The following is a 22,523-nucleotide window of genomic DNA, read 5'->3' on the forward strand; positions in this document are numbered from 1 at the left end:
TTTAGAGGTTTGATGCCACCTGAAGTACATCCCTTCAAATTGCTAAGGAGAATTTCAAGTTATTCACTTGCCTAACTGCTTCAGGCATTTGGAAATTGCTTTATGTACAGAGATATCCTGCAATGTAACACATTTAATAATCTATCAACCACTCAAAGATTCTGGCTGAGTTTTTTCCCCCAAATTTCTTTTTTTGTAAAATTCTCTGTGTTCTGTCTTGTTGACTCAAACGATGGTTCAAAGTATCTTTCAAAAACTCAGCAACTCAACAATTTTATCATATGCAGTACAAAAGTCATTTGAGTCCATATTATTCCATATTATCATCACACACTAATATAGGTAGTCCGTGACCTATGACCAGGAGTGAAATGCTACCGGTTCGGACCAGTTCACCTGAACTAGTAGTAAAAATGCTACCTGTTTGCCCAAACCAGTAGTAAAAAAATGCATAGGTGGTATTTGCCGGCTCTCTGAACTACTCAAAATTACCACTACCAGTTCGCCAGAACCAGTCAGAACTGGCTGAATACCACCTCTGATCCATAGGTAAACAGAAAAATGCTAGATGGACAGAAACGTTTCAAAAAAAAGGCAGAGAAACAAAAATTGGTGAATAAAACATGAATAGTGAAGAGAATTAAAGAATATAAGGAAGACAATTGCCTTGGCTTTATTAACCACAACAAAGCCAGTGGTGGTGTAAATCATGCCAAATTGTGCAATATATTAAAGAAATGGGTGCATGGATGGATAAGCTGAACATCTGATTACTTTTATTAAGCCTGTTTACAATGAATCAAATGCTACTGCAAAACTACAATCGGAAAACAAACCCTGCTATCTTGAAAAAGGTAGGTTTGCAACAGGGAAAGGAGGGAGATAGATATTCCTGTATCTGCTTCACTTTTACAATGAATATATTATTTTAAGAAAGGAAATCCTGGAAGAGAAGACAGCTAAAATCAAATCAGGAAGTTTGAAAACCCAGCATGAGATATGTAGATGACACATCCTTGTTAGCTGAAAGTGAAGAAGAGAAGAGCTTATTATAAAAAATAAAAACGGGCATGAAAAATCTGGGTTATGTTAAATTTTAAATAAACAAAGATAATGTCAAGCATTTTAGTGAACTTACTAGTGAGGGAGAAGAAATGAAAGTGAACGTTTTGCTTTTTTGGGCTAAAGAAAGTATGCTAGAGAACTAAAGAGATTTATTCAAGAGAAAAATGACAAAGTTAGTAAAAATCAAAGAGCCTAAGGATGCTTTTATGACAAAATGATCAGATGACCTAAAAATGGTTGTGAAAATGGGACATTGAGAAAGAAGGTGGTTTCCTTTGAATTAATAGTCTAAAAAAGGTTAGTAAAAGAATCATGGAGTGTAAGAGGAATCAATCAATTGGCTCAAATAAAGAATACTTTACCCCCTTGAGGTGAAGATTAACAAGAAGAAATCCGCATTCCTTAGACAGGTTATGCGAGTGAATGTATTATTAATGTATTTATTTATTAGTGCTTATATGCCAGTTAAGCAGGATACTGAGTGATGAACTAGAAAAAGCTATTATGATTATTTATTTATTTATAGAATTTTTTAACAATACAGTGGGTGGTGTACAATATAATAAAAAGTTGAAAAGTGCTAAAAATAACCCAATTAAAATTAGAAAATCAAATAAAAAAGTTAAAAGTTAAAAACCAAGATTATGGGCAGCCTTTTCTACCCCATCAGCCACTCCCAATATAGTGGTCCCCTGTTGGGACCCCAAGCCAAGCAGCAAAGTGAAGATTTTAGGCTCTTCTGGAAGGCCAGGGATGTGTTGGCAGACTTCACCTTTGACAAGAGAATATCTTAGAGGGCAGAGACCATGCCAGCTGGTATTCTTTGGCTGATGGGATCCAAAGTTGATCTCTTCCACTGGAATAAGTGGGCCAGATTAATCCCACCAGGGTGAGATGGTTAGTAAGGCCAGGAGAGATAGAACAGGAAGGCAGCAGTTAAGATGGGAATGAATTGGATCAAAGAGATCACAGGAATGTCCTTGAAGGAGTTAAAATTACCACCGAAGAAAAGTTAAGATGGTGGGCATTTGTTCATACAGTTGCCAGAGGTCAGGTCTGACTCTGTAGCACCTAACTAACTTAATGTTCCATAGAACCATTTAAAAATGGCAATCCCGCTTGCTTGACTAACCCCACTTGCTTCCTAAAATATCACCAATATATTTTGATTTGGTATTCACTAAACTGCCACATTGATCTTTCTGCTGAAGCTGAAGATTAGTCTGCAATCTTCCAAAGTTTTACTAAACTGCTCTTACATGAGACATATGTTCCCTCTTTTGACTCTTTCCTCTGAGGCTTAATGTTCTGTTAAATTTACCGCACTTCAGTGCTTATTATCTTTGTGCCAACATGCTTAAAATTGACCTGTGCTATTTTCCAGTAAAAATCGCTAGCATGTATCGCAGATACCTGTAGAGTTTTAGAGGTACAAGTTTCAGCCGAAAGAAAATATGCTAGAATTCAGTCATTTTGCATATGCAAAATACCCATAGAAGTATGGGAATAAAACAGACACTGAGGGCTTGCATTCAATATATTTTTCTTCTTGATTATGGTAATTAGTATTAATTACTGCATGGATATCAATGTAGTTAGAAGCCCTTCTCTAAGCATTATGCAAGAGGCTATTTACATATGAATTTCTTGACAAAATTAAGTACTTGTTTTCCTTTCTTCCATCTCCCTTCAGAAAAGCTTTCTGATGGTTTTATTTGAAAATCCACAATAGCAAACTTAGCACACTTCAAACACTTTCAAGCCTGTAGAATTCTTTATGCCACTAACCTCTCCAGGAAAAAAAACTAGATTAATTTGATAAATCAAAGCATTTGTGCCAATTATTACAAATAGCATATGTCAAATCATAGCTAACCCAAGTCAGAATCAGCATCGCCAAAAAGGCATTCAGAGTTGTTAACCTAATCTCACAAAGCTTCTCCTCCAGTAATATTGTATTGCTAACTAGGGCAAACAAAACCTTTGCTAGACCAATTCTCAAATACAGCTCATCTGTCTGGAATCTGCACTGTATATCGGACATTAATACAATTGAGCGCGTCCAGAGGTATTTTACAAGAAGAGTACTACACTCCTCTGCTCACAACAGAATACCTTACACCACCAGGCTTGAAATTTTGGGCTTGGACAACCTAGAACTACCTTGCCTATGGTTGCACTTAAAGTGTAGTACACAAAATTATCTGCTACAATGTCCTACCAGTCAATGACTACTTCAACTTCAACCGCAATAATACAAGAGCACACAACAAACACAAACTCAATGTAAACCGCTCCAAACTTGATTGCAGAAAATACAACTTCAGCAACAGAGTGGTCAATGCTTGGAATGCACTACCTGACTCTGTTAGATAAGTTCTGAAAAGCCTACACAGTAGCTTTTCTATAGCCAAACTATTTTGTGAAATGTGGTTATGCCCATATCTTTCCTTCAAAACAAACATTTTACGTTCTCTAAAATTCTCTATAGTAGTAACTGTAGTTGTGATCTCCAATTACATCCATGTAAAGTGAAATATGGTATTGCTTTACAGCAGATTCTTAGTCCCCCCCCCCCCCAAGGCTAATACTGGTTTTATAATTATTGTCAATTATTGGCTATTTTATAAAATTCATTTGAATATTTTTCTCTCTCTCACTTTTGAAAAGAAAAATCTGTCCACTTATCACAATATGAAAAGCTGATGCATCAGTGTCAGGAGTCCAAGACATGAATAATACCTTTTAAAAAACCTCTGCTGACTTTGTTATATCATCTACTGAACTTTGGAAAGTAAGGAAAATGATCACCATCAATTATAATAACATCCTTTGACAAGGCTCCAATTATTATTTTTCTCCTTTTTTTAAAAAAGCGTAAGTTTTGTTCCATGATGCCAAAAGAAATGGCAGGCATTAATTGACTTATCACCAGGCAGTGATAAATGGTACTGAATGTAAAGTAGTTATTCATCTTTAGCTGAATAAACTGTTTTGTTGCTACAATGTCTCCAGTGTTACGGAAAGAATAACAATAGGATATTCAAAGAGAGTTTTATAAATATTTGCAATAGGATGTGTTATAAAGAAATATATCACGATGCCGCATTTACATACAAGAAATGCCAATCTAAAGTTCTAAACTATATATATATATATATATATATATATATATATATATATATATATATATATATATATATATATGTTTTCTGAGGTTTTCGCGGGTGTTAGTATGTAGGTCTCTAGTTGTTCGGGTTTTCTCCCGCGTAGAATTGGAGATGTCTTGGCGACGTTTTGACGAAGTCTCATTCGTCATCTTCAGGCTGCTTCAGACTACTTCAGGTTTGGTGTTTCCAGGAGTAGATCTACCAAACCTGAAGTAGTCTGAAGCAGCCTGAAGATGACGAATGAGACTTCGTCAAAACGTCGCCAAGACATCTCCAATTCTACGCGGGAGAAAACCCGAACAACTAGAGACCTACATATATATATATATATATATATATATATATATATATATATATATATATATATATATGTTATATTTATGCTGATAAATAAATAAAGGGAGACTAGTATAGATCTATTTCAAGCTATTTAGCTCTCATCAGCTAGCCATACCCTATGTTGGGAATCGAACCTGTGCTCTATTGCCTCTCAGGCAGATGTGTTAACCATTGAGCTACAAGGCTCGACTCCTTATCAGCCAGCCAGGGTGAGAGGTATATATTTAAGGGTATGGCTAGCTGATGAGAGCTAAATAGCTTGAAATAGATCTATACTAGTCTCCCTTTATTTATTTATCAGCATAAATATAACAAATGTAACAAAAAGGCAACAGTAAAAAATATTGGGTTTCTATCTGGATGGTCTCTTGTGACGAGCCGAAGATAGAGAGTGGAAGTGTGACCTTCCTCCCATATTTGGGCATACCAGGGGTTGTGACTATATATATATATATATATGTTTTATAATATGAAAGAGAAATATGAAAAGTGAAATATAAAGTATAAAAAGTGAAAAAGTAGGGTTGAGTCTTAACATCAGGTAAAGAAAGATAATGACAACAGCTGTTGATGGATATGAGATGTTTATAATCAACAAAGAAATTGAATTAGTTTGAGAATTTATCTCCCTTGGATCAAAAATTGTTCATGATGGTAGTTTTACTCCTAAAATTAAACAAAGAATAACCTTACAATGTTTAACATGAGTAAGATATGGAAAAAACATAGATATTGAAATAAATACAAAAAACGGACTAGATTAGGCAGGGCTGTCAAACTCCCAGACCGTGGGCTGGATGCGTCATGCTTTGGCCACACCCATGCCCGGTTTAGTGAAGGGGGAAAAAAATCTCCTGCTACATCATGTGACCCTGCCGTAATGATGTGAGTTTGACATCCCTGAGTTAGAGCAATAGTCTTTCCTAAAATGATGTATGGGTGTGAGAATTGGATACTAACAATAGTTGATCGAAGAAGAATTGATGCTTTTGAACTGCAATGCTGGTGTAAATTATTGCAGCCAGAACAACTAATAGAATTGTGCTGAATTGTATAAAATCGGAAACATCACTAGAAACCAAAATCACAAGATTACATCTGACTTACTTTGGTCATGTAATGCATGCAAATTCATTCGGGAAGTCAATGACCCTAGGAATGGTTAGTGGAACAAGAAGGAGGGGCAAGCAAAGAATACACTGGCTTGATAACATCAAAACTGATACAAAGATGTACATTCAACAACTGGACGAGGCTGTGCTTGACGGGGTAGCATGGAGAGCACTTGCCTATCAAGTTGCCAAAAATCAGACACAACTGAATGGTTTAAATAACATCAAAAGAACAAACTCTTGGCCTTTTCCTCAGCCTGAGAGAGTGTGCAGTTCTAATGATTTTTCTTTTCAGTTATGGATACAGTATGAACTGTAGTTTCCAATGTAGATTAAGAGTCCCCCCCCAAAAAAAAAACAACTCCGGGGTTTCTCGCCCGTTCCAACTGGTTCGGTTGGAACAGGGCCGGCGGTGTCCTCGTGCATGCGCACAGTGCACGCATGCATACTAGCGTCTGTGCGATGCTCCAGCTGCTCCTGGAGGATCGCGCAGGCGCTGTATGCATCCTGCGCATGCGTGGAAGCACAGAACTCGTCAAAACCGGGTAAGGAGCACGAGCGGGCGGGTGGGCCCTTCGCCGTTCCCGGAAGTTACTTACTTCCGGGTTCGCCGACCAACCGGTTCGCGGGGACCGCCGCGAACCGGTTGAAACCCACCCCTGCTCCAAACCCAAACCCCTCAGCATGTCCTCAGAAATATCTGTAAATTATCTCTCAGCAGGAACTGCATTCTGCCACCCAAGCCTATTCCAGACTTTTAAGATCAGTAGGCACGGCCATTTCCTTGCTCCAGCAGCAATCAAAGGTATATTTGGAAGGAAATCAGAGAGGGATTTCTTGGTCTCAGCTGTTCTAGCAACAAACAAACATATTTTTATTTAGATATCCATTTGGTACTTTCCTAGTTTGGTATGGGCTATACTTTTTAATCAATACATTTCAAGAATGTTTTACACTTTCAACTATGACACACTATGCATTCTACTGAATTATAAAACATGTCTAACCATTGTCAAGTAGATTAACAATTATCAAGCAATTCCTTTGATTTTGCACCAATATCTGATATGCAAAACCATTTTTGTAAAGATTTTGAAAATACACTCAGTTTAATTGTCAAGACTTGGTTGTATTTATACACGGCATTAAATTATGGCTATTTCTTTGGCATAATGCATTATGGAAACCCAGCAAACTGGGTTTTTAAAACTTTTTTTTTAAGCTTAGCATGTGGTGAAAATTCAGCCGTGTGGTTTATTCAATAAATTGTGGTTAAATAAATAATGGTTAGCCATGAGATAAGTTTCAGTATGCGCTCTTGTTATGATCTTCTGCTTCATGTTTTTAAAATTCTTCTTCCTGTTGATCCAAATTACACATTTACTTTTCCCTTGGCAATTTGTTTTATGGTATGTTCCTCAGATTTATTCTATCTTATGCCCCAACTCTTTTTTTTAAAGACATGCGGTTTTATTTCTCATGACTTCTGTGTAACATTTGAAACTCGAGACAGTGCTGCTCTCCTGTGTTCAAGCTTTGATTTCAGAATTCATTAAATGACCTAATCTGGACAAGCTACAGCTACATCCAAAATGGAAAATTTCATTTTGAGTACAAATCCGATTCCTTTCTCTGCAGCTTGAGCAAGAAATGCTCCTACTTCATTTCATTTCATTTGTGAAGTAACGCTGGAAAATCTATAGGGAAACCTATCAAATGCATGAGCCCTTCAAGATTTCTTTTAATAGGTTCCTGGACTTGCTGAAAGCTGCCTAAAATTGCAAGAGCCCTACCTTTCGCAATCTGCTTCAGTGATTTTTCAAATGCCGACTCTCACAAAATATTTCTAAAACAGCTTGTTTATTAAAGAACACCTAGAATCTGTGGTATACTAAATGCACAGATTCAGTTTATGTTCTGTATTCTGCAGAATTGATACATACCCCATAGCTGATGAGGAGGTACGGTAATGCCTAATATAGGCCTATAAGTAATGCGCTCTACATGGGGCAGCCCTTGAAGAATGTTCGGAGACTTCAGCTGGTCCAGAATGCAGCCGCGCGAGCGATTGTGGGTGCGCCACGGTACACCCACATTACATCTATCCTCCGCGAGCTGCACTGGTTACCTATTGGTCTCCGGATACGCTTCAAGGTGCTAGTTATTACTTATAAAGCCCTACATGGTATTGGACCTGGGTACTTGAGAGACCGCCTCCTGCCAATTACCTCCCATAGACCCATTAGATTCCACAGATTAGGCCTCCTCCGAATTCCATCTGCTGGCCAATGCCGGCTGTCGACCACTCGGAGGAGGGCCTTCTCTGTGGCTGCTCCGGCCCTTTGGAACGAGCTTCCCGTGGAGATTCGGACCCTCGCCACCCTTCAGGACTTTCGGACAGCCGTTAAGGCCTGGCTGTCCCAGCAAGCCTGGGGTTGAGTCCCCCCCCCCGCTACTTGAATTTGCTGTGCTTGCTGTGTTTTTTAAATTGTTGTATCACTGTCCTGTTTGTCTTACTTTCTGTATTTGTTTTCCCCTTCCCCTGGTTTTTGTTCAGCCGCCCTGAGTCCCTTCGGGGAATAGGGCGGCTTACAAATCGAATAAATACCAAATGTACTGTAAGTATTTTACTTTATTTGAAAGGACATATTAGTAGTGGAAGAAAAAGGGGTCTTAAAAGCTTCCCTGCCAAACCACCATTACTTAATTTTTTACTGAACAACTTTTCATAAGTTTCCAGGAAATATTCCGGTTAGTGGATCTCACTTTGAAAACAACTGCTATATTGCGGCAAAGCTACTATTCAATCTCTGTATTATTGTTTCAGATAGTTCAAAACAGATCATCCCCACCAGTAATGCAAATTTGTTCTCCTAAATATAAACAAATTTTATGCAAAATAAATTACGCGGATTAAGCAAATAAACTCAGGTACGCTTGGTGTAGTCCAGCTGCAGAATGTTGGTTTTCAAATTGCAGACTTAAGTGCTGGATTGCTGGATTGCAAACCATTTCTGAAAGCAATGATATAAACATGCCCCCTCTCATAGTTTAACTTCTCCCCCAAGAATTTTCAATGCATTGACATACCTCCCCAGAAAAAGCTTGTCCATTCAACAGATGTTCTGATCCCTGGCTGTCTTCACTGCCAAAATGTAACCTTATTTCTTCTAGTCGGTGACTGTATGTCATGGGCCCTCCAGAGATATTCACCAGATGTTCTTTATCCAGGCGTAGAGAAACATGCCTCCCAGTATTATACATTGTTCCACTGACCTAAACAAAACAGAATATAAAAGAATGATATATAAAACATTTTTCAAAAAAAAGTTGGGAAGAAATTAACAATCTTTTAAATCAGTATTTCTCAACCGTGGCAACTTAAAGGTGTGTGAACTTCAACTCCCAGAATAATTCTACATTTCTTAAAGTTGTCAAGTCCACATGTCTTAAAGTGGTCAAGATTGGGAAACATTGTTTTAAGGGCTTCTTCTTTTCTGCTTGGAACATACACCAAATTATTTTAATCTACACATATTTCATATAAAATCTGCAAGATACATGTGCATATTAGCTGAGGGTGTATGGGAAACACGATAAATATTATGTGTTTGCCTCTAAATAAGTAAGAATGTGAAAGCATTCCTTCGCTCAGAATGAAATCATTGCTTCATTAACAAATTTTGGGCCGCAGAAAGGTGAGTATTTGCATGAAAATATAAATTATTTACAATATACTTAAACAGTGAAAAAAAACCTAATTCATTCTTGCTGAAAATATCATTGTGTGTGATGTGTGTGTGCGTTGCATTTGTGCTGATAAATAAATAAAGGGAGACTAGTATAAATCTATTTCAAGCTATTTAGCTCTCATCAGCTAGCCATACCTAAAGAACTAAAAAGCTTGAAATAGATCTATACTAGTCTCCCTTTATATATTTATCAGCACAAATGCAACACAAATGTAACAAAGGCAACAGTAAAAACAATGGCTTTCTGTCTGGATGGTCTCTTGAGATGAGCCGATAGACAGAGAAAGGAAGCAGTATGCTTCCTCCCATATTTGGGCATACCAGGGGTTGTGACACAATACATACTTACTTGGAAGACACAAGGATCCCCAAAAATAGGAAATGACACTATTTTTTGGGCCCTTAGCAACTTTGGATGAAAAATGTTATGCCAACTATGACTGTTTCAACATAACTAATTGAATTCCTTTGTCCAAGATGTATTGACCCTATAGCATTAACATAAGACATGACCCTAATACTGAATGATCGCTCCTATAATGAAGGACAATAGGGTTAGGTCTGTATACATGACCTGTGAATGATCACACTCTCTGGATTTTATAGCAGGGTCATAGAACATCTGAGTAAGTTGCAGTATAAAAGTCAAGTATGCTCATCCAAGTCATACTAGCAAAACAAAAGATGAGTAGTAAGTAAAAGACTTTCTACTGTTTATTAGTTTCATTTCAAAAGAAGATGATGCTGATGGAGGAGAGTCAAAGCAACAAAGTAATGTATGTATGTATGTATGTATGTATGTATGTATGTATGTATGTATGTATGTATATATGTTGCGCACACTGAAACTGGCAGTAATGCTGGCAGAAATCCAATCCTGAGGATAAGGCTCACTTTATGAAAGAGCAAAAAACAAACACATTCTGTACCATTTCAGCAGGATGTTGGCCTTTAGGGAGCAACCATTATAGGTAGCTGGTTGTTGTTGTTATGGTTTGATTTTAATAATTGCATTTCAGAGTTCTTGTTCACCTTATAGAGCAGTGATGGCTAACCTTTTCAGAGCGAGTGCCCAAAGGACTCCCGAACCCCCAAAATGCAATGCGTGCACGGCCCACATGCATGCGCCCTGCCCACTGTGTATGCAAACCCCCACATGTGCCCCACCCCATGTGCATGCACGCGCAGCCCACACATGCACCCCCACATGTGCATGTGCCCTCTGCACATGCACGCACCCGCATGCACCCTGCCCCCTGTGCATGCATGGCAGAGACTCGATAACCAGCTGGCCGGCAGGAGGCGCATGCACATGTGTGTCATCTGTAGCATGCGTGCCATAGGTTTGTCATCACAGTTATAGAGTCTGTCAGAATTGGAATATTCTATAGGTGTTGTTAATAAACAATAAAGTGCTTTTAAAATGGAAACTAGGTGGCTTTCAGGTTATTCTGTAAAGATGAACCCCAGACATCTGCCTTCAAATCTCACCAGGATGGCGTTGCCTTGAGTTTAAGTCAAATATCTACCATTCTTGAAAACTGCCTCATAAAGCTACTCACTTCTGTGACTTGAGGCGTAGAAATAGATAATGGCCACGCATGCACGCACACATGCACTCTCTCTCTAACACACATTGTTCACATAGTAAAAAGCTTGTTACTAAATTACTCTGAATCACATTTTCAGCACTTCTTGGGAGCAAAAAAACTTAGGCTGAATAGTTACAGAACATTAGATTACAATAATTTATATTAATCAGAGGAAAGTCTACCAACAGTATGCTTTGCTAGGCTTTAATTTGCAAGGAACGCCTTGCCAATTACACACTATACTTTATAGTTCACTGGCATCATAATAATTAGCACTGCTGCAGTGTAATTTGATCTGTAGTAAGTAATTCCTGTCCTTAAAGGTCTTATTTTGTTGCTTATTTCCTTGTAAAAAATGTTATATTATAGAGATTTTTTGTAAGAGAAGTTAGGAACAGCCATAAAGAGTTTTGCCTCATTAATCTGACAGGTGAGTTTATGGCCTCTTTTTTATTTCAAATCAGAATGAATTCAGTTTCTATTTGTCACATAAAGTCACATTTATTAATAACCGAAGGAAAAAAATACCTTCACAACGAGCAGAACAATTTTTTATTTGCCCTCTGATTTACTGTCTTGATATTAATGCATACAGTAAATATCTAAAGATTAACTTTAAACATTATTTGAAGTTTGCCTTACTCTGTTGATAGCATTATTCAGGCTCTTAAAAAAGGGAGTGTGTGTTTGTGTGTGTGTGTGTTTCAATGTGTGTACACACACTTGCCTGCACATCTGGACAAAAGAGAAGGAAAGCAGCTAAGACTGGTTTAATCCAGTGAAAAGATAACTTTTTATGAACTTTTACACTTCTGTTTTGTTCCAATATTAAAAACCACACACCTCAGCATTATAATGAGGGAAACATGTTACATGCTAAATATATTATGGGACAATGATGGATAACTTTTTGGTGCTGAGTGCCCAAAGTGAACACGTGCGAACCTCCAAAATGCAATGCAAGTGCTGCTTACGCATGCGCTCCGCTCTCGGCACATACACTCCTTGCCCATTTTTGCGTTCCAGGTTGGTGCAGGCCCAAAATGGGGTATGGGGGGGGGCTTGCATGACACCCCTGTGCCCTGTTTTGGCTTCCAGGTTGGTGTAGGAAGCCTTCCAGGCCCCAAACAGGGTGCGAGAGGGGCATGCACGTGCGTCTCTTGCCCATTTTTGGCTTCCAGATTGGGCTAGGCCCAAAATGGGGTATAGGGGGTCCTTGCTTGGCACGTCTGTGTCCTGTTTTGGCTTCCAGGTTGGTGCAGGAGGCCTTCCAGACCCAAAATGGGGTGCAAGAGTGGCATGAGCACACGTGAAGCCCCAAAATGCATTGCGAGTGCCCCCTGCACATGCGCCTCCAAAACACCAGCTGGCCAGCAGGAGATATGCACGTATGTGTGGTAGAGCTGGGCTGAGGCAATGGCTGGTGTGTCCGCAGAGAGGACACAAAGCTTATGCACAAGTGCTAAAATTGTGAGTCTGCAGTGCTCAGTGAACATTTTTTTTGTATACTGTTTTCTTGTTTTAACTAAGTATAGAAGTTATGCAGAAACAATTCTCAACTGTCCCTTTTCGTAAACAGATCAATGAGATACATTTTGCTCCTGCTCAGAAATAAAGAGCTTTTAAACACCTTCCCTGACTCAGTATGTCTTTTGGCGATCGCACACCAGATTGAATGGATCAACCAGGCTTTCTGGCCAACAGTGTATACAGGAATGAACAGCCAAGTGCTCCCTATTGTATGTGTTACTGCTTTCAAAAAGAAAGAAGGAATAAAAGAACTGGTTGGAAAGTCATTTTGCTGATTTGCTTTTTTGAAATTACACAAGTCCCTGAATATTCTGTTTGACACTGAGTATATTTGCAATATAATGAAAATCCATTTCCGGACTCTGCTGGATGCAAATCTGAAATTAGAGGAACCCTGTTTTCTCTCTTGAAGGTAAAATAGTCTGACTGATTTCTAACATAAATCTAATAATTCTCTACGGAGAACAAAGGGGGAGCGAGCCAAGGAATACCTACACTTTGGGGAATTTAACAAGTAAAATTCTAAAGAACCTACGCAGAATCTCCTCTGGGAGTCCTTTGCCATTTCAACAGCAGCTGATTCCACGTGCCTACTTTGTCTGCCCCCAGGAGCTGAAATCGATGCCTCACTATTGCTTCAATCTTCCTCGGCATGGGGTGTCTGGAAGACATGTCAATAAACTGTACTCAAAATTTCAGTTTTTCTGGCTCTGCTTTGGGCCCCCTGTACCTTGCAGTAACTTAAGCCTTACTGTTCCGGCTATGTATCCCAGCCACTTCCACCTGTCTTTGTTGAATTCAGTCATGCTCATAATGAAAACACTGCCGTGTAAATCTTGTAGGATAGTAGAGGATCTTCTCGGTCAGGACTCACAGAAACAATGCATTGTGCAGACTTATCACTCATGCCCAATACTGGTGGTTCCCCTTCTTTTGTCTGGTCTATCAATAGCAATAGCACTTAGACTTATATACTGCTTCACAGTGCTTTACAGCCCTCTCTAAGCGGTTTACAGAGTCAGCCTATTGCCCCCAACAATCTGGGTCCTCATTTACCCACCTGGGAAGGATGGAGGGCTGAGTCAACTTTGTTGTCTGGCTTTCAAACAAAATGTAACCAAGTATTTGAAGCTGAGTAATGCAAAGGTCTCAAGATTTAAAATAATAATAATAATAATAATAATAATAATAATAATAATAATTGTAATTATAATTATAATTATAATTATAATTATAATTATAATAATAATAATAATAATAATAATAATAATACACCAGACATCACACTGGTTGAGAAAAATAAGGTCACAATCATAGACATCGCAATACCAGGTGATAGCAGGGTCGCCGAGAAGGAACATGAAAAAATCGCAAGATACCAGGACTTAAAAATCGTAATTCAACGACTATGGCACAAACCAGCAGTGGTAATTCCAGTGGTAATTGGCACACTGGGTGCTATTCCAAAAGCACTGGAATTACATTTAAAACAGTTAAAAATTGACAAAATCACCATCAGTCAAATGCAAAAAGCCGCACTGCTTGGATCTGCACGCATATTACGAAAATATGTTACGACGTCCTAGGCCCCTGGGTGGGGCCCGACTAGTAACCAATGCCAAATCCGGCGAAACAACTGGCCGCTGTGATACAATTGTACAATAATAATAATCAGCCTGAAAAAGTCACCGAAAATCAGATGGTCAAGATCTTGTGGGATTTCCGTATACAAACCGACAAAATACTGGCGCATAATACACCAGACATCACACTGGTTGAGAAAAATAAGGTCACAATCATAGACATCGCAATACCAGGTGATAGCAGGGTCGCCGAGAAGGAACATGAAAAAATCGCAAGATACCAGGACTTAAAAATCGAAATTCAACGACTATGGCACAAACCAGCAGTGGTAATTCCAGTGGTAATTGGCACACTGGGTGCTATTCCAAAAGCACTGGAATTACATTTAAAACAGTTAAAAATTGACAAAATCACCATCAGTCAAATGCAAAAAGCCGCACTGCTTGGATCTGCACGCATATTACGAAAATATGTTACGACGTCCTAGGCCCCTGGGTGGGGCCCGACTAGTAACCAATGCCAAATCCGGCGAAACAACTGGCCGCTGTGATACAATTGTACAATAATAATAATCAGCCTGAAAAAGTCACCGAAAATCAGATGGTCAAGATCTTGTGGGATTTCCGTATACAAACCGACAAAATACTGGCGCATAATACACCAGACATCACACTGGTTGAGAAAAATAAGGTCACAATCATAGACATCGCAATACCAGGTGATAGCAGGGTCGCCGAGAAGGAACATGAAAAAATCGCAAGATACCAGGACTTAAAAATCGAAATTCAACGACTATGGCACAAACCAGCAGTGGTAATTCCAGTGGTAATTGGCACACTGGGTGCTATTCCAAAAGCACTGGAATTACATTTAAAACAGTTAAAAATTGACAAAATCACCATCAGTCAAATGCAAAAAGCCGCACTGCTTGGATCTGCACGCATATTACGAAAATACGTTACGACGTCCTAGGCCCCTGGGTGGGGCCCGACTAGTAACCAATGCCAAATCCGGCGAAACAACTGGCCGCTGTGATATAATTGTACAATAATAATAATAATAATAATAATAATAATAATAATAATAATAATATCTTTTCATTGAACATTTAAATTATAGCAGTCCTTTGCTCTCCCTCTCCCTCTTACCAGGAAAAGCCAAAAAATGAAGCCAGGGCAGAGAATATGATGAGATGAGGGGATTTCTGGCCAATAGAGGAGAAGGTGGAGGGGCTGGAAGGGCAGTTGCCAGATGCCAGACTGTCCAGTTAAAATGATAATTATGGGGGTGTGTTTATATGGGTGTGTAATAAATTTGACACTTGTACAGAAGATTCTTTGAGCTATGCTCCAACCGATTCAGCTAGATAGAGAAAGTTAAACTATAGTTATTCTGTCATTTAACTGGTTATGTCCGGCTATTGTAATGCATTTTAATGGAGCTGTGTTTTTAGATTACTGGAAATTAAGTCCCGGCAATTAAAGTGTTACCTTGTGTGTACTGATGGTGGAATTTCAAAAGAATTTGTCTATTTTGGAATAGGAAAGCAAGCCTCACAGAAACGTCTGATGCTTAGCATCTTTTTTCTGCTTATGATTTTAATCTTGGACCAATTTAAAGGTCTCTCACATACCAGACCTCAGCCTATCACTTACATTGGTTCAGCCTTGAGCTAAATAAGAACTGAAATCCAGAGAGTTCAAAAATAAGAGTGATACTTTATTATTTTTCCCCAGTAACTGCTCCTACATAATTCTTATTTTAATCTACAGTTTCTATCAGCACGGAACCAATTAATGTCATTCCAGTAGCTCACTTTTTTTTTTTAAAGGCACATTTTTCAGATATTTCCCCAGCATGTAATGTGGATCAGCGCACATACTAAATAGATAATAGCTACCTAAATTTATGTAGGCCGAGAAATTCCCCACGTTAAACTGTTCCAGAGATAGAAAAACCTTCAAGAATTAATTTGCATACCTGTCCAAAGCATTACAGTTCAATTTCAGGGTGACTATAGAAAAGCTCCAAAATGCCTTTAGAAAAGAACAGATTAATTTCTCATCAAAGTCAATAACCATGCTAGCTCATCTCTTGCATGGTTTTGCATAGTAAGTCAGCATTGATTGCAACAAATTCTAAGCATTAAGCTGAGATAATTTGTAATATATAATAATATGTCCTCTCCATTTATAAAGTTGAGGTTGGTATCCTATTTGGCCTTACAGGGAAGACAGATAAATTACCTACTGTAAATCCCTTTAGAAAACTCATTTTGAGGTAGGCAGGCAAGCTCAGAGATAGAACATCTCATAAACTATGATAGAATTGTGTGGATTAGGATGAATTGGGTCTGTTTTACCATCCGTGTGATTCAGGCAGGGTTCACAACTGTCATGTTTTTCTCTGGAAGTTCTATAATGAAAACCTATGTTTGCTAAAATGTTCGCTAAAAGATTTTGGAATTAAACCTCATTTTGAGATACATATTTGATAAATAAAAATTTCTGTTTCTGAATGGAGAATGATTAACAGTACTGTGTGTTTGGTGCTGTTCTCCACTAAAGTATATGAATTTTTGTATTGGAATGTATATAAGTCTGCTCCTGCTCTACTGTTTATCCTTAATACGTGTGCCTAGATGACAATTCCATTAAAAATCAAATATGTTGGCAGATCCTGGTAGATAAAATGCAAAGCTTATTCTTTCCAGAGATAGATAGATAGATAGATAGATAGATAGATAGATAGATAGATAGATAGATAATAACTTTATTGTCACTTTGAATGTACACTAATTGGCATACATTAAATGAAATTTCATTGCATACAGCTCTCAAAGGAGCACCACATAAACAATGCAAAATTAAATAAATAAATAAAAATTATGCATATATCCACCCATATTATAGGATACAGAGAGACAGAGGCTGTTTCTGGCAGCAGGGAAGTAGATCCTGAAAACAGTGCCTCTCCTTTCCTAATATGCCCTCCTGACCAGTGGTGGGATTCAAAAAATTTTACTACCGGTTCTGTGGCTGTGGCTTTGTGGGTGTGGCTTTGTGAGTGTGGCAGGGGAAGGTTACTGTAAATTCCCCTTTCCCTCCCCACCCCACTAACCTGCTTTCCAGCTCCTTTTTCCTGTTCAGGGCAACCAAAGAAGATCAGCTGGGAGGCTGCGGAGCCAGCCTATTTGCCGGTTCTCCAAACTACTCAAAATTTCTGCCACTGGTTCTCCAGAACCTGTCAGAACTGGCTAAATACCACCTCTGCTCCTTACGTAAACCTGGTTTCCTGTACCATGGGTACTATAATGTAATAGTACATCTCCCAGGAGACACTGCAGCTAAACAGCTAAATTTAGTTTAGCAGAGCAGAAGCGAACCAAAATTTAGGATTGTGACCATGTAAAGTAGCAAAGAGTTAAGTTTTACTTCCCCTGGGATTCAGGTTAAGAACCCTCTAAGAAAGAACTGAAAACATGCATTTTGTAAATATCAGTGAATTACATTCTTTTGCTTTTCCTTTGAAGGAAGACACTTCAAATCCTTGTCCTTTCCCTTTATTAGGCTTCCAGAATTAATTTTTAAGTGGATAAACAGATCTGAGCATAGCATTAAAATGTGGCACACCACCCCAGAATTAAATCAAAGAGCACAACCTAAACAAAGGTCCTCTCTTTTGGGTCAACTGTTAAGCACAACAATTTGGAATCTGGTTGACTTAGTCTAACTTTTCCAACATAAATGTTTAAATATACTTGTCTGCTTGTACTACAATTTCCTGAAACAAGGGTACCATCAATTATTAAACATATAAACAAACCTAGACAGAATAGTTATGCACAAGAATTAATATGTATTATTATGGGATATTATGATTGGTCAGCCAGATATTTAGATTGGATTTGTTATTTCTGTCCACCTACTGAGTCCTTCCCAAGGACCTTGGATGGACAGAAGTTGTGTCATGGTTTTGTTACAAAATGTAAGCTGTTTCAAGTAAAACTGTCTTTTGCAACTGACTGATGGTGATTTTTTCAATACTAATGGTGTTCAAGTAGTGCTCTTGATGTTTTGGCATTGCACCCCAAATGCCTATTATTATTATGCGGTTAATCTTTAGTGAGATTCATAGCCGTTGGGGCTGGTTGGTAGCTCAACAGCTCGAGTCTTAACCAAGGACCTAAAAACTGTTAAGGTAACGTCAAAGGATATAAGCTGTTCCAAGTAGGGTGGTTTTTTGTAGAATCAGAATGTTTACGTCTGATAAATTTAAATTTTCCAAGTAGCGAGGTAGCCCTTTAGGTATTGCTCCAAGGGCACCAATTACAATTGGGACAACACACGGTTTCTTTTTCCACAGTCGTTCAACTTCAATTTGCAAGTCTCGGTACTTTGTGATTTTTTTCTTGCTGTTTATCTTCAATTCATGCATCTCCAGGTACTGCAATGCCAATGAACCATACTTTTTTCTTTTCAGCTATTGTTATGTCAGGTGTGTTGTTGGCCAAGTGCCTGTCAGTCTGGATTCTGAAGTCCCACAAGATTTTGACTTTCTCATTCTCTAAAACCTTCTCAACCTGATGGTCCCAGTGGTTTTGGCTGTACTCAAATCCAAACTTTTGGCACAATTTCCAGTGAATGATCTTAGCAACGTGGTCATGGCGTTGTAGGTAGTCAGTTTGTGAAATTTTGCTGCACCCACTGATCAAGTGGTCAACTGTCTTGTCTTTCTCATTACAGAGGCAACATTTGCTGTTGGTGGTAACATGTTGAATTTTTGCATTCATGCAGTTTGTGGCTAAGGCTTGTTCTTGAGCTGCCAAAATAAAGCCTTCTGTTTCTTTTTTCAGTGCTCCTGATTTTAACCAGTTCCAAGTTAGCTTTTGGTCAGCTTTGCCTTCAATACTTTTCAAGTATTGGCTATGCATAGCTTTGTTTTTCAAATTTTCAGCTTGCTTCTCAATTACTTCTATCTTATATTCAGCTTTTGACTTAGTTGTCTTTAAAAGGCCTCCTTTATTTACTTCCTTAATCATTGGTTCTTCACTTTTCTGGATGTAATCATTCAAGCTGTGTTTTTCTTCTTCCACAGTTTGTTTTACTTGTAGGAGTCCTCGACCACCCTCTGCTCTTGGTAGATATAATCGGTCAACATCACTTTTAGGGTGCAAAGCATGATTCATTGTCATAAGCTTCCTTGTTTTTCTGTCCAAATTGTCCAACTCCATCTGGGTCCAGTCAATTATTCCTGCAGAGTATCGAATCACAGGTATAGCCCAGGTATTTATGGCTTTTATGATGTTTCCTCCATTCAATTTGGATTTAATATCTTGTGAATTCGTCAAATGTACTTGGCTGAAGTTAATTCCTTGACTTTATTATGCATTAAGTCAGAGGCCTCTAAAATCCCCAAATACTTGTAGCCTTCTTCTGGTTTTACTGCCTTTATCATTTCTTCATTCTCAAGTTCTATTCCATCATCTTCTATGACCTTGCCTGCTTTGGTTGCCATTGTTGCACATTTGTCAATTCCAAACTGCATACCAATGTCTTGGCTAAATTCTTTTGTGCTTTCAATTAATAAATTCCGTTCAGCTTTTGTTTTACCAAACAGCTTCAAATCATCTATGTATACCAAGTGTGAAATTTTCAGTCCTTTCTTTGCAAGTTTGTATCCACAGTTCATCTTCTTCAAAATGATTGTCAGTGGTAGCATTGAGATTATAAAAAGTAGGGGTGAAAGGGAATCGCCCTGGAAAATGCCTCGTTGTTTTATTTTATTATTATACAATTGTATCACAGCGGCCAGTTGTTTCGCCAGATTTGACATTGGTTACTAGTCGGGCCCCACCCAGGGGCCTAGGACATCGTAACGTATTTTTGTAATATGCGTGCAGATCCAAGCAGTGCGGCTTTTTGCATTTGACTGATGGTGATTTTGTCAATTTTTAAGTGTTTTAAATGTAATTCCAGTGCTTTTGGGATAGCACCCAGTGTGCCAATTACCACTGGAATTACCACTGCTAGTTTGTGCCATAGTCATTGAATTTTGATTTTTAAGTCCTGGTATTTTGCGATTTTTTTCATGTTCCTTCCTGGCGACCCTGCTGTCACCTGGTATTGCGATGTCTATGATTGTGACCTTATTTTTCTCAACCAGTGTGATGTCTGGTGTATTATGCACCAGTATTTTGTCCGTTTGTATACGGAAATCCCATAAGATCTTGACCATCTGATTTTCGGTGACTTTTTCAGGCTGATGTTCCCACCAGTTTGTTGCTGTTTTAATATTATAATTTTTGCACAAATTCCAATCGATCATTTGTGCTACTGAATTGTGCCGCAATTTATAATCAGTCTGCACGATTTTTTTACAGCAGCTGAGTATGTGATCAACAGTTTCATCAGCTTCTTTGCAAAGTCTGCATTTGGCATCATCAGAGGATTTTTCGATTTTGGCCTTAATGGCATTTGTGCGGATAGCTTGTTCTTGCGCAGCCAGGATTAGTGACTCTGTTTCTTTCTTTAATGTACCTGTTGTTAACCATAACCAAGTTTGTTCACTGTTCACTTTATCTTTTATTTTTTCCAGAAATTGGCCGTGCAATGCTTTGTTCTGCCAACTCTCCATTCTTGATTTTATCACATCTTTTCTGTATTCTTGTTTCGTCTGTTGGGCCTTCAGTAGATTTTTGTTCTTTACTTCCATTAATAGATGTTCTTGACTTTCTTTTAAATAATCAGCCAGTGCATGTTTTTCTTCTTCAACTGTTTGCTTCACTTGTAATAATCCTCTGCCCCCTGATTTTCGGGGCAGGTACAGTCTATCAGTATCACCACGTGGATGTAAACTGTAGTGCATTGTCATTAGTTTCCTGGTTTTTCGGTCCAAAATGTCCAAATCAGCTTGTGTCCAGTTAACTATACCAGTTGTGTATCTTATAACTGGTATTGCCCAGGTATTTATGGCCTTGATTGTATTTCCACCATTCAATTTAGATTTCAAAATTTTCCTAACTCTGTTGGTGTACTCTCGCCTGACAATAGTTTTTACTTCTCCATGCTTGATGTTATCCAACTGCAGAATGCCTAAGTATTTGTAGGCTTCATTTTCATTGCATTTAATTAGTTGGCCATTGGGCATTTCAATTCCCTCACATGCAGTGATTTTGCCCCTTTTTATGGATACAGTGGCACATTTTTCCATGCCAAACTGCATTGAAATATCGGTGCTGAATACACGGACTGTGTTTGTCAGTGATTGGATTTCTATTTCTGACTTTCCATAGAGTTTCAATTCATCCATATATAGTAAATGCGAATTTTTTTCAGCTTCTTTGGCTGTTTGGTAGCTTAATTTCACTTTTTTTAAAAGATTACTGATAGTGGGATCATTGCGATGATGAAGAGAAGAGGTGAAAGTGAATCACCCTGGAAAATTCCTCGCTTGATATTAACCATCCCGTAGATCTCATTCCCTACTGCCAACTCAGTTCTCCATTGTTTCATTGCCTTTTCAGTAAAGGATGTAATATTTTTGCTAATGCCAGTTGTTTCTAAGCATTTTATGATCCAACTATGTGGCAGTGAGTCAAATGCCTTTTTGTAATCAATCCAGATCATATTCAAGTTCGTTTTTCTGATCTTACAATTTTCTAATATCATTTTATCAATTAGGAGCTGATCTTTTGTGCCCTGCTCCTTCTTTTGTTGCCTTTTTGCTCTACTGGCAAGATGTTGTTTGTTTCCAAATAATCCATCATGTTGTTGTTGTTGTTGTTGTTGTTGTTATTATTATTATTATTATTGACTATTATAGAATATATATAATAATCGGATAGCATACTGATTCTCTCTACAGAATCAGTGGGCTAAAGTTCTTCTAAATTGCGTTTATTTTCAAGTGCACTGCATGCTGTGCTGCAATAAATCCAGCAGAGAGCACTGTAAGAACATTTCATCCTTATAATTAAATACACAGTGTTTACCTCTTTGCACCAAGAAGGAATGAAATAAATGAATATTTGGGGTAAATGATCCCACCATAATCTGTGACTTCAAGATGCAAAGGTAGAAATTGCCGCAATCTGAAACAATTGTGAATTGCATCCCATGACTTCTTCCTAGATCTACTCTTCAGTTTTTGAGGCTCTGGAGTGTAATCTAGCAAACTACTTGAATACCTGAGGACAAACAGCACCACCACCAAAACAAGTATCAGTGTTTGATTTTTCAAAAGGCTGAGAGTCAGAGAAAGACTGAACTGTTATCATATTAATCGAGCAGTTGGTCCTTGTTAGTTACTACTGTACATGGTTATGGCACATCTAGCAAAGCTTAGAGTATATACTACTAAAGTATCGGTAGTCAAATG

General features: G+C 38.3%; 1 protein-coding gene across 1 annotated transcript in view; it reads right to left on the reverse strand.

Annotated features, from left to right (window-relative positions):
* Positions 1-22,523, reverse strand: part of CA10 (carbonic anhydrase 10) — a 395,119-nt gene that overhangs the window by 69,769 nt on the left and 302,827 nt on the right. Inside the window, exon 4 of the mRNA XM_032211105.1 lies at positions 8,777-8,962. Coding sequence (XP_032066996.1) covers positions 8,777-8,962 — 186 coding nt within the window. The remainder of the gene's footprint in view (positions 1-8,776; positions 8,963-22,523) is intronic.

Source organism: Thamnophis elegans, chromosome 2, assembly GCF_009769535.1.
Source record: "Thamnophis elegans isolate rThaEle1 chromosome 2, rThaEle1.pri, whole genome shotgun sequence".
NCBI lineage: Eukaryota > Metazoa > Chordata > Lepidosauria > Squamata > Colubridae > Thamnophis > Thamnophis elegans.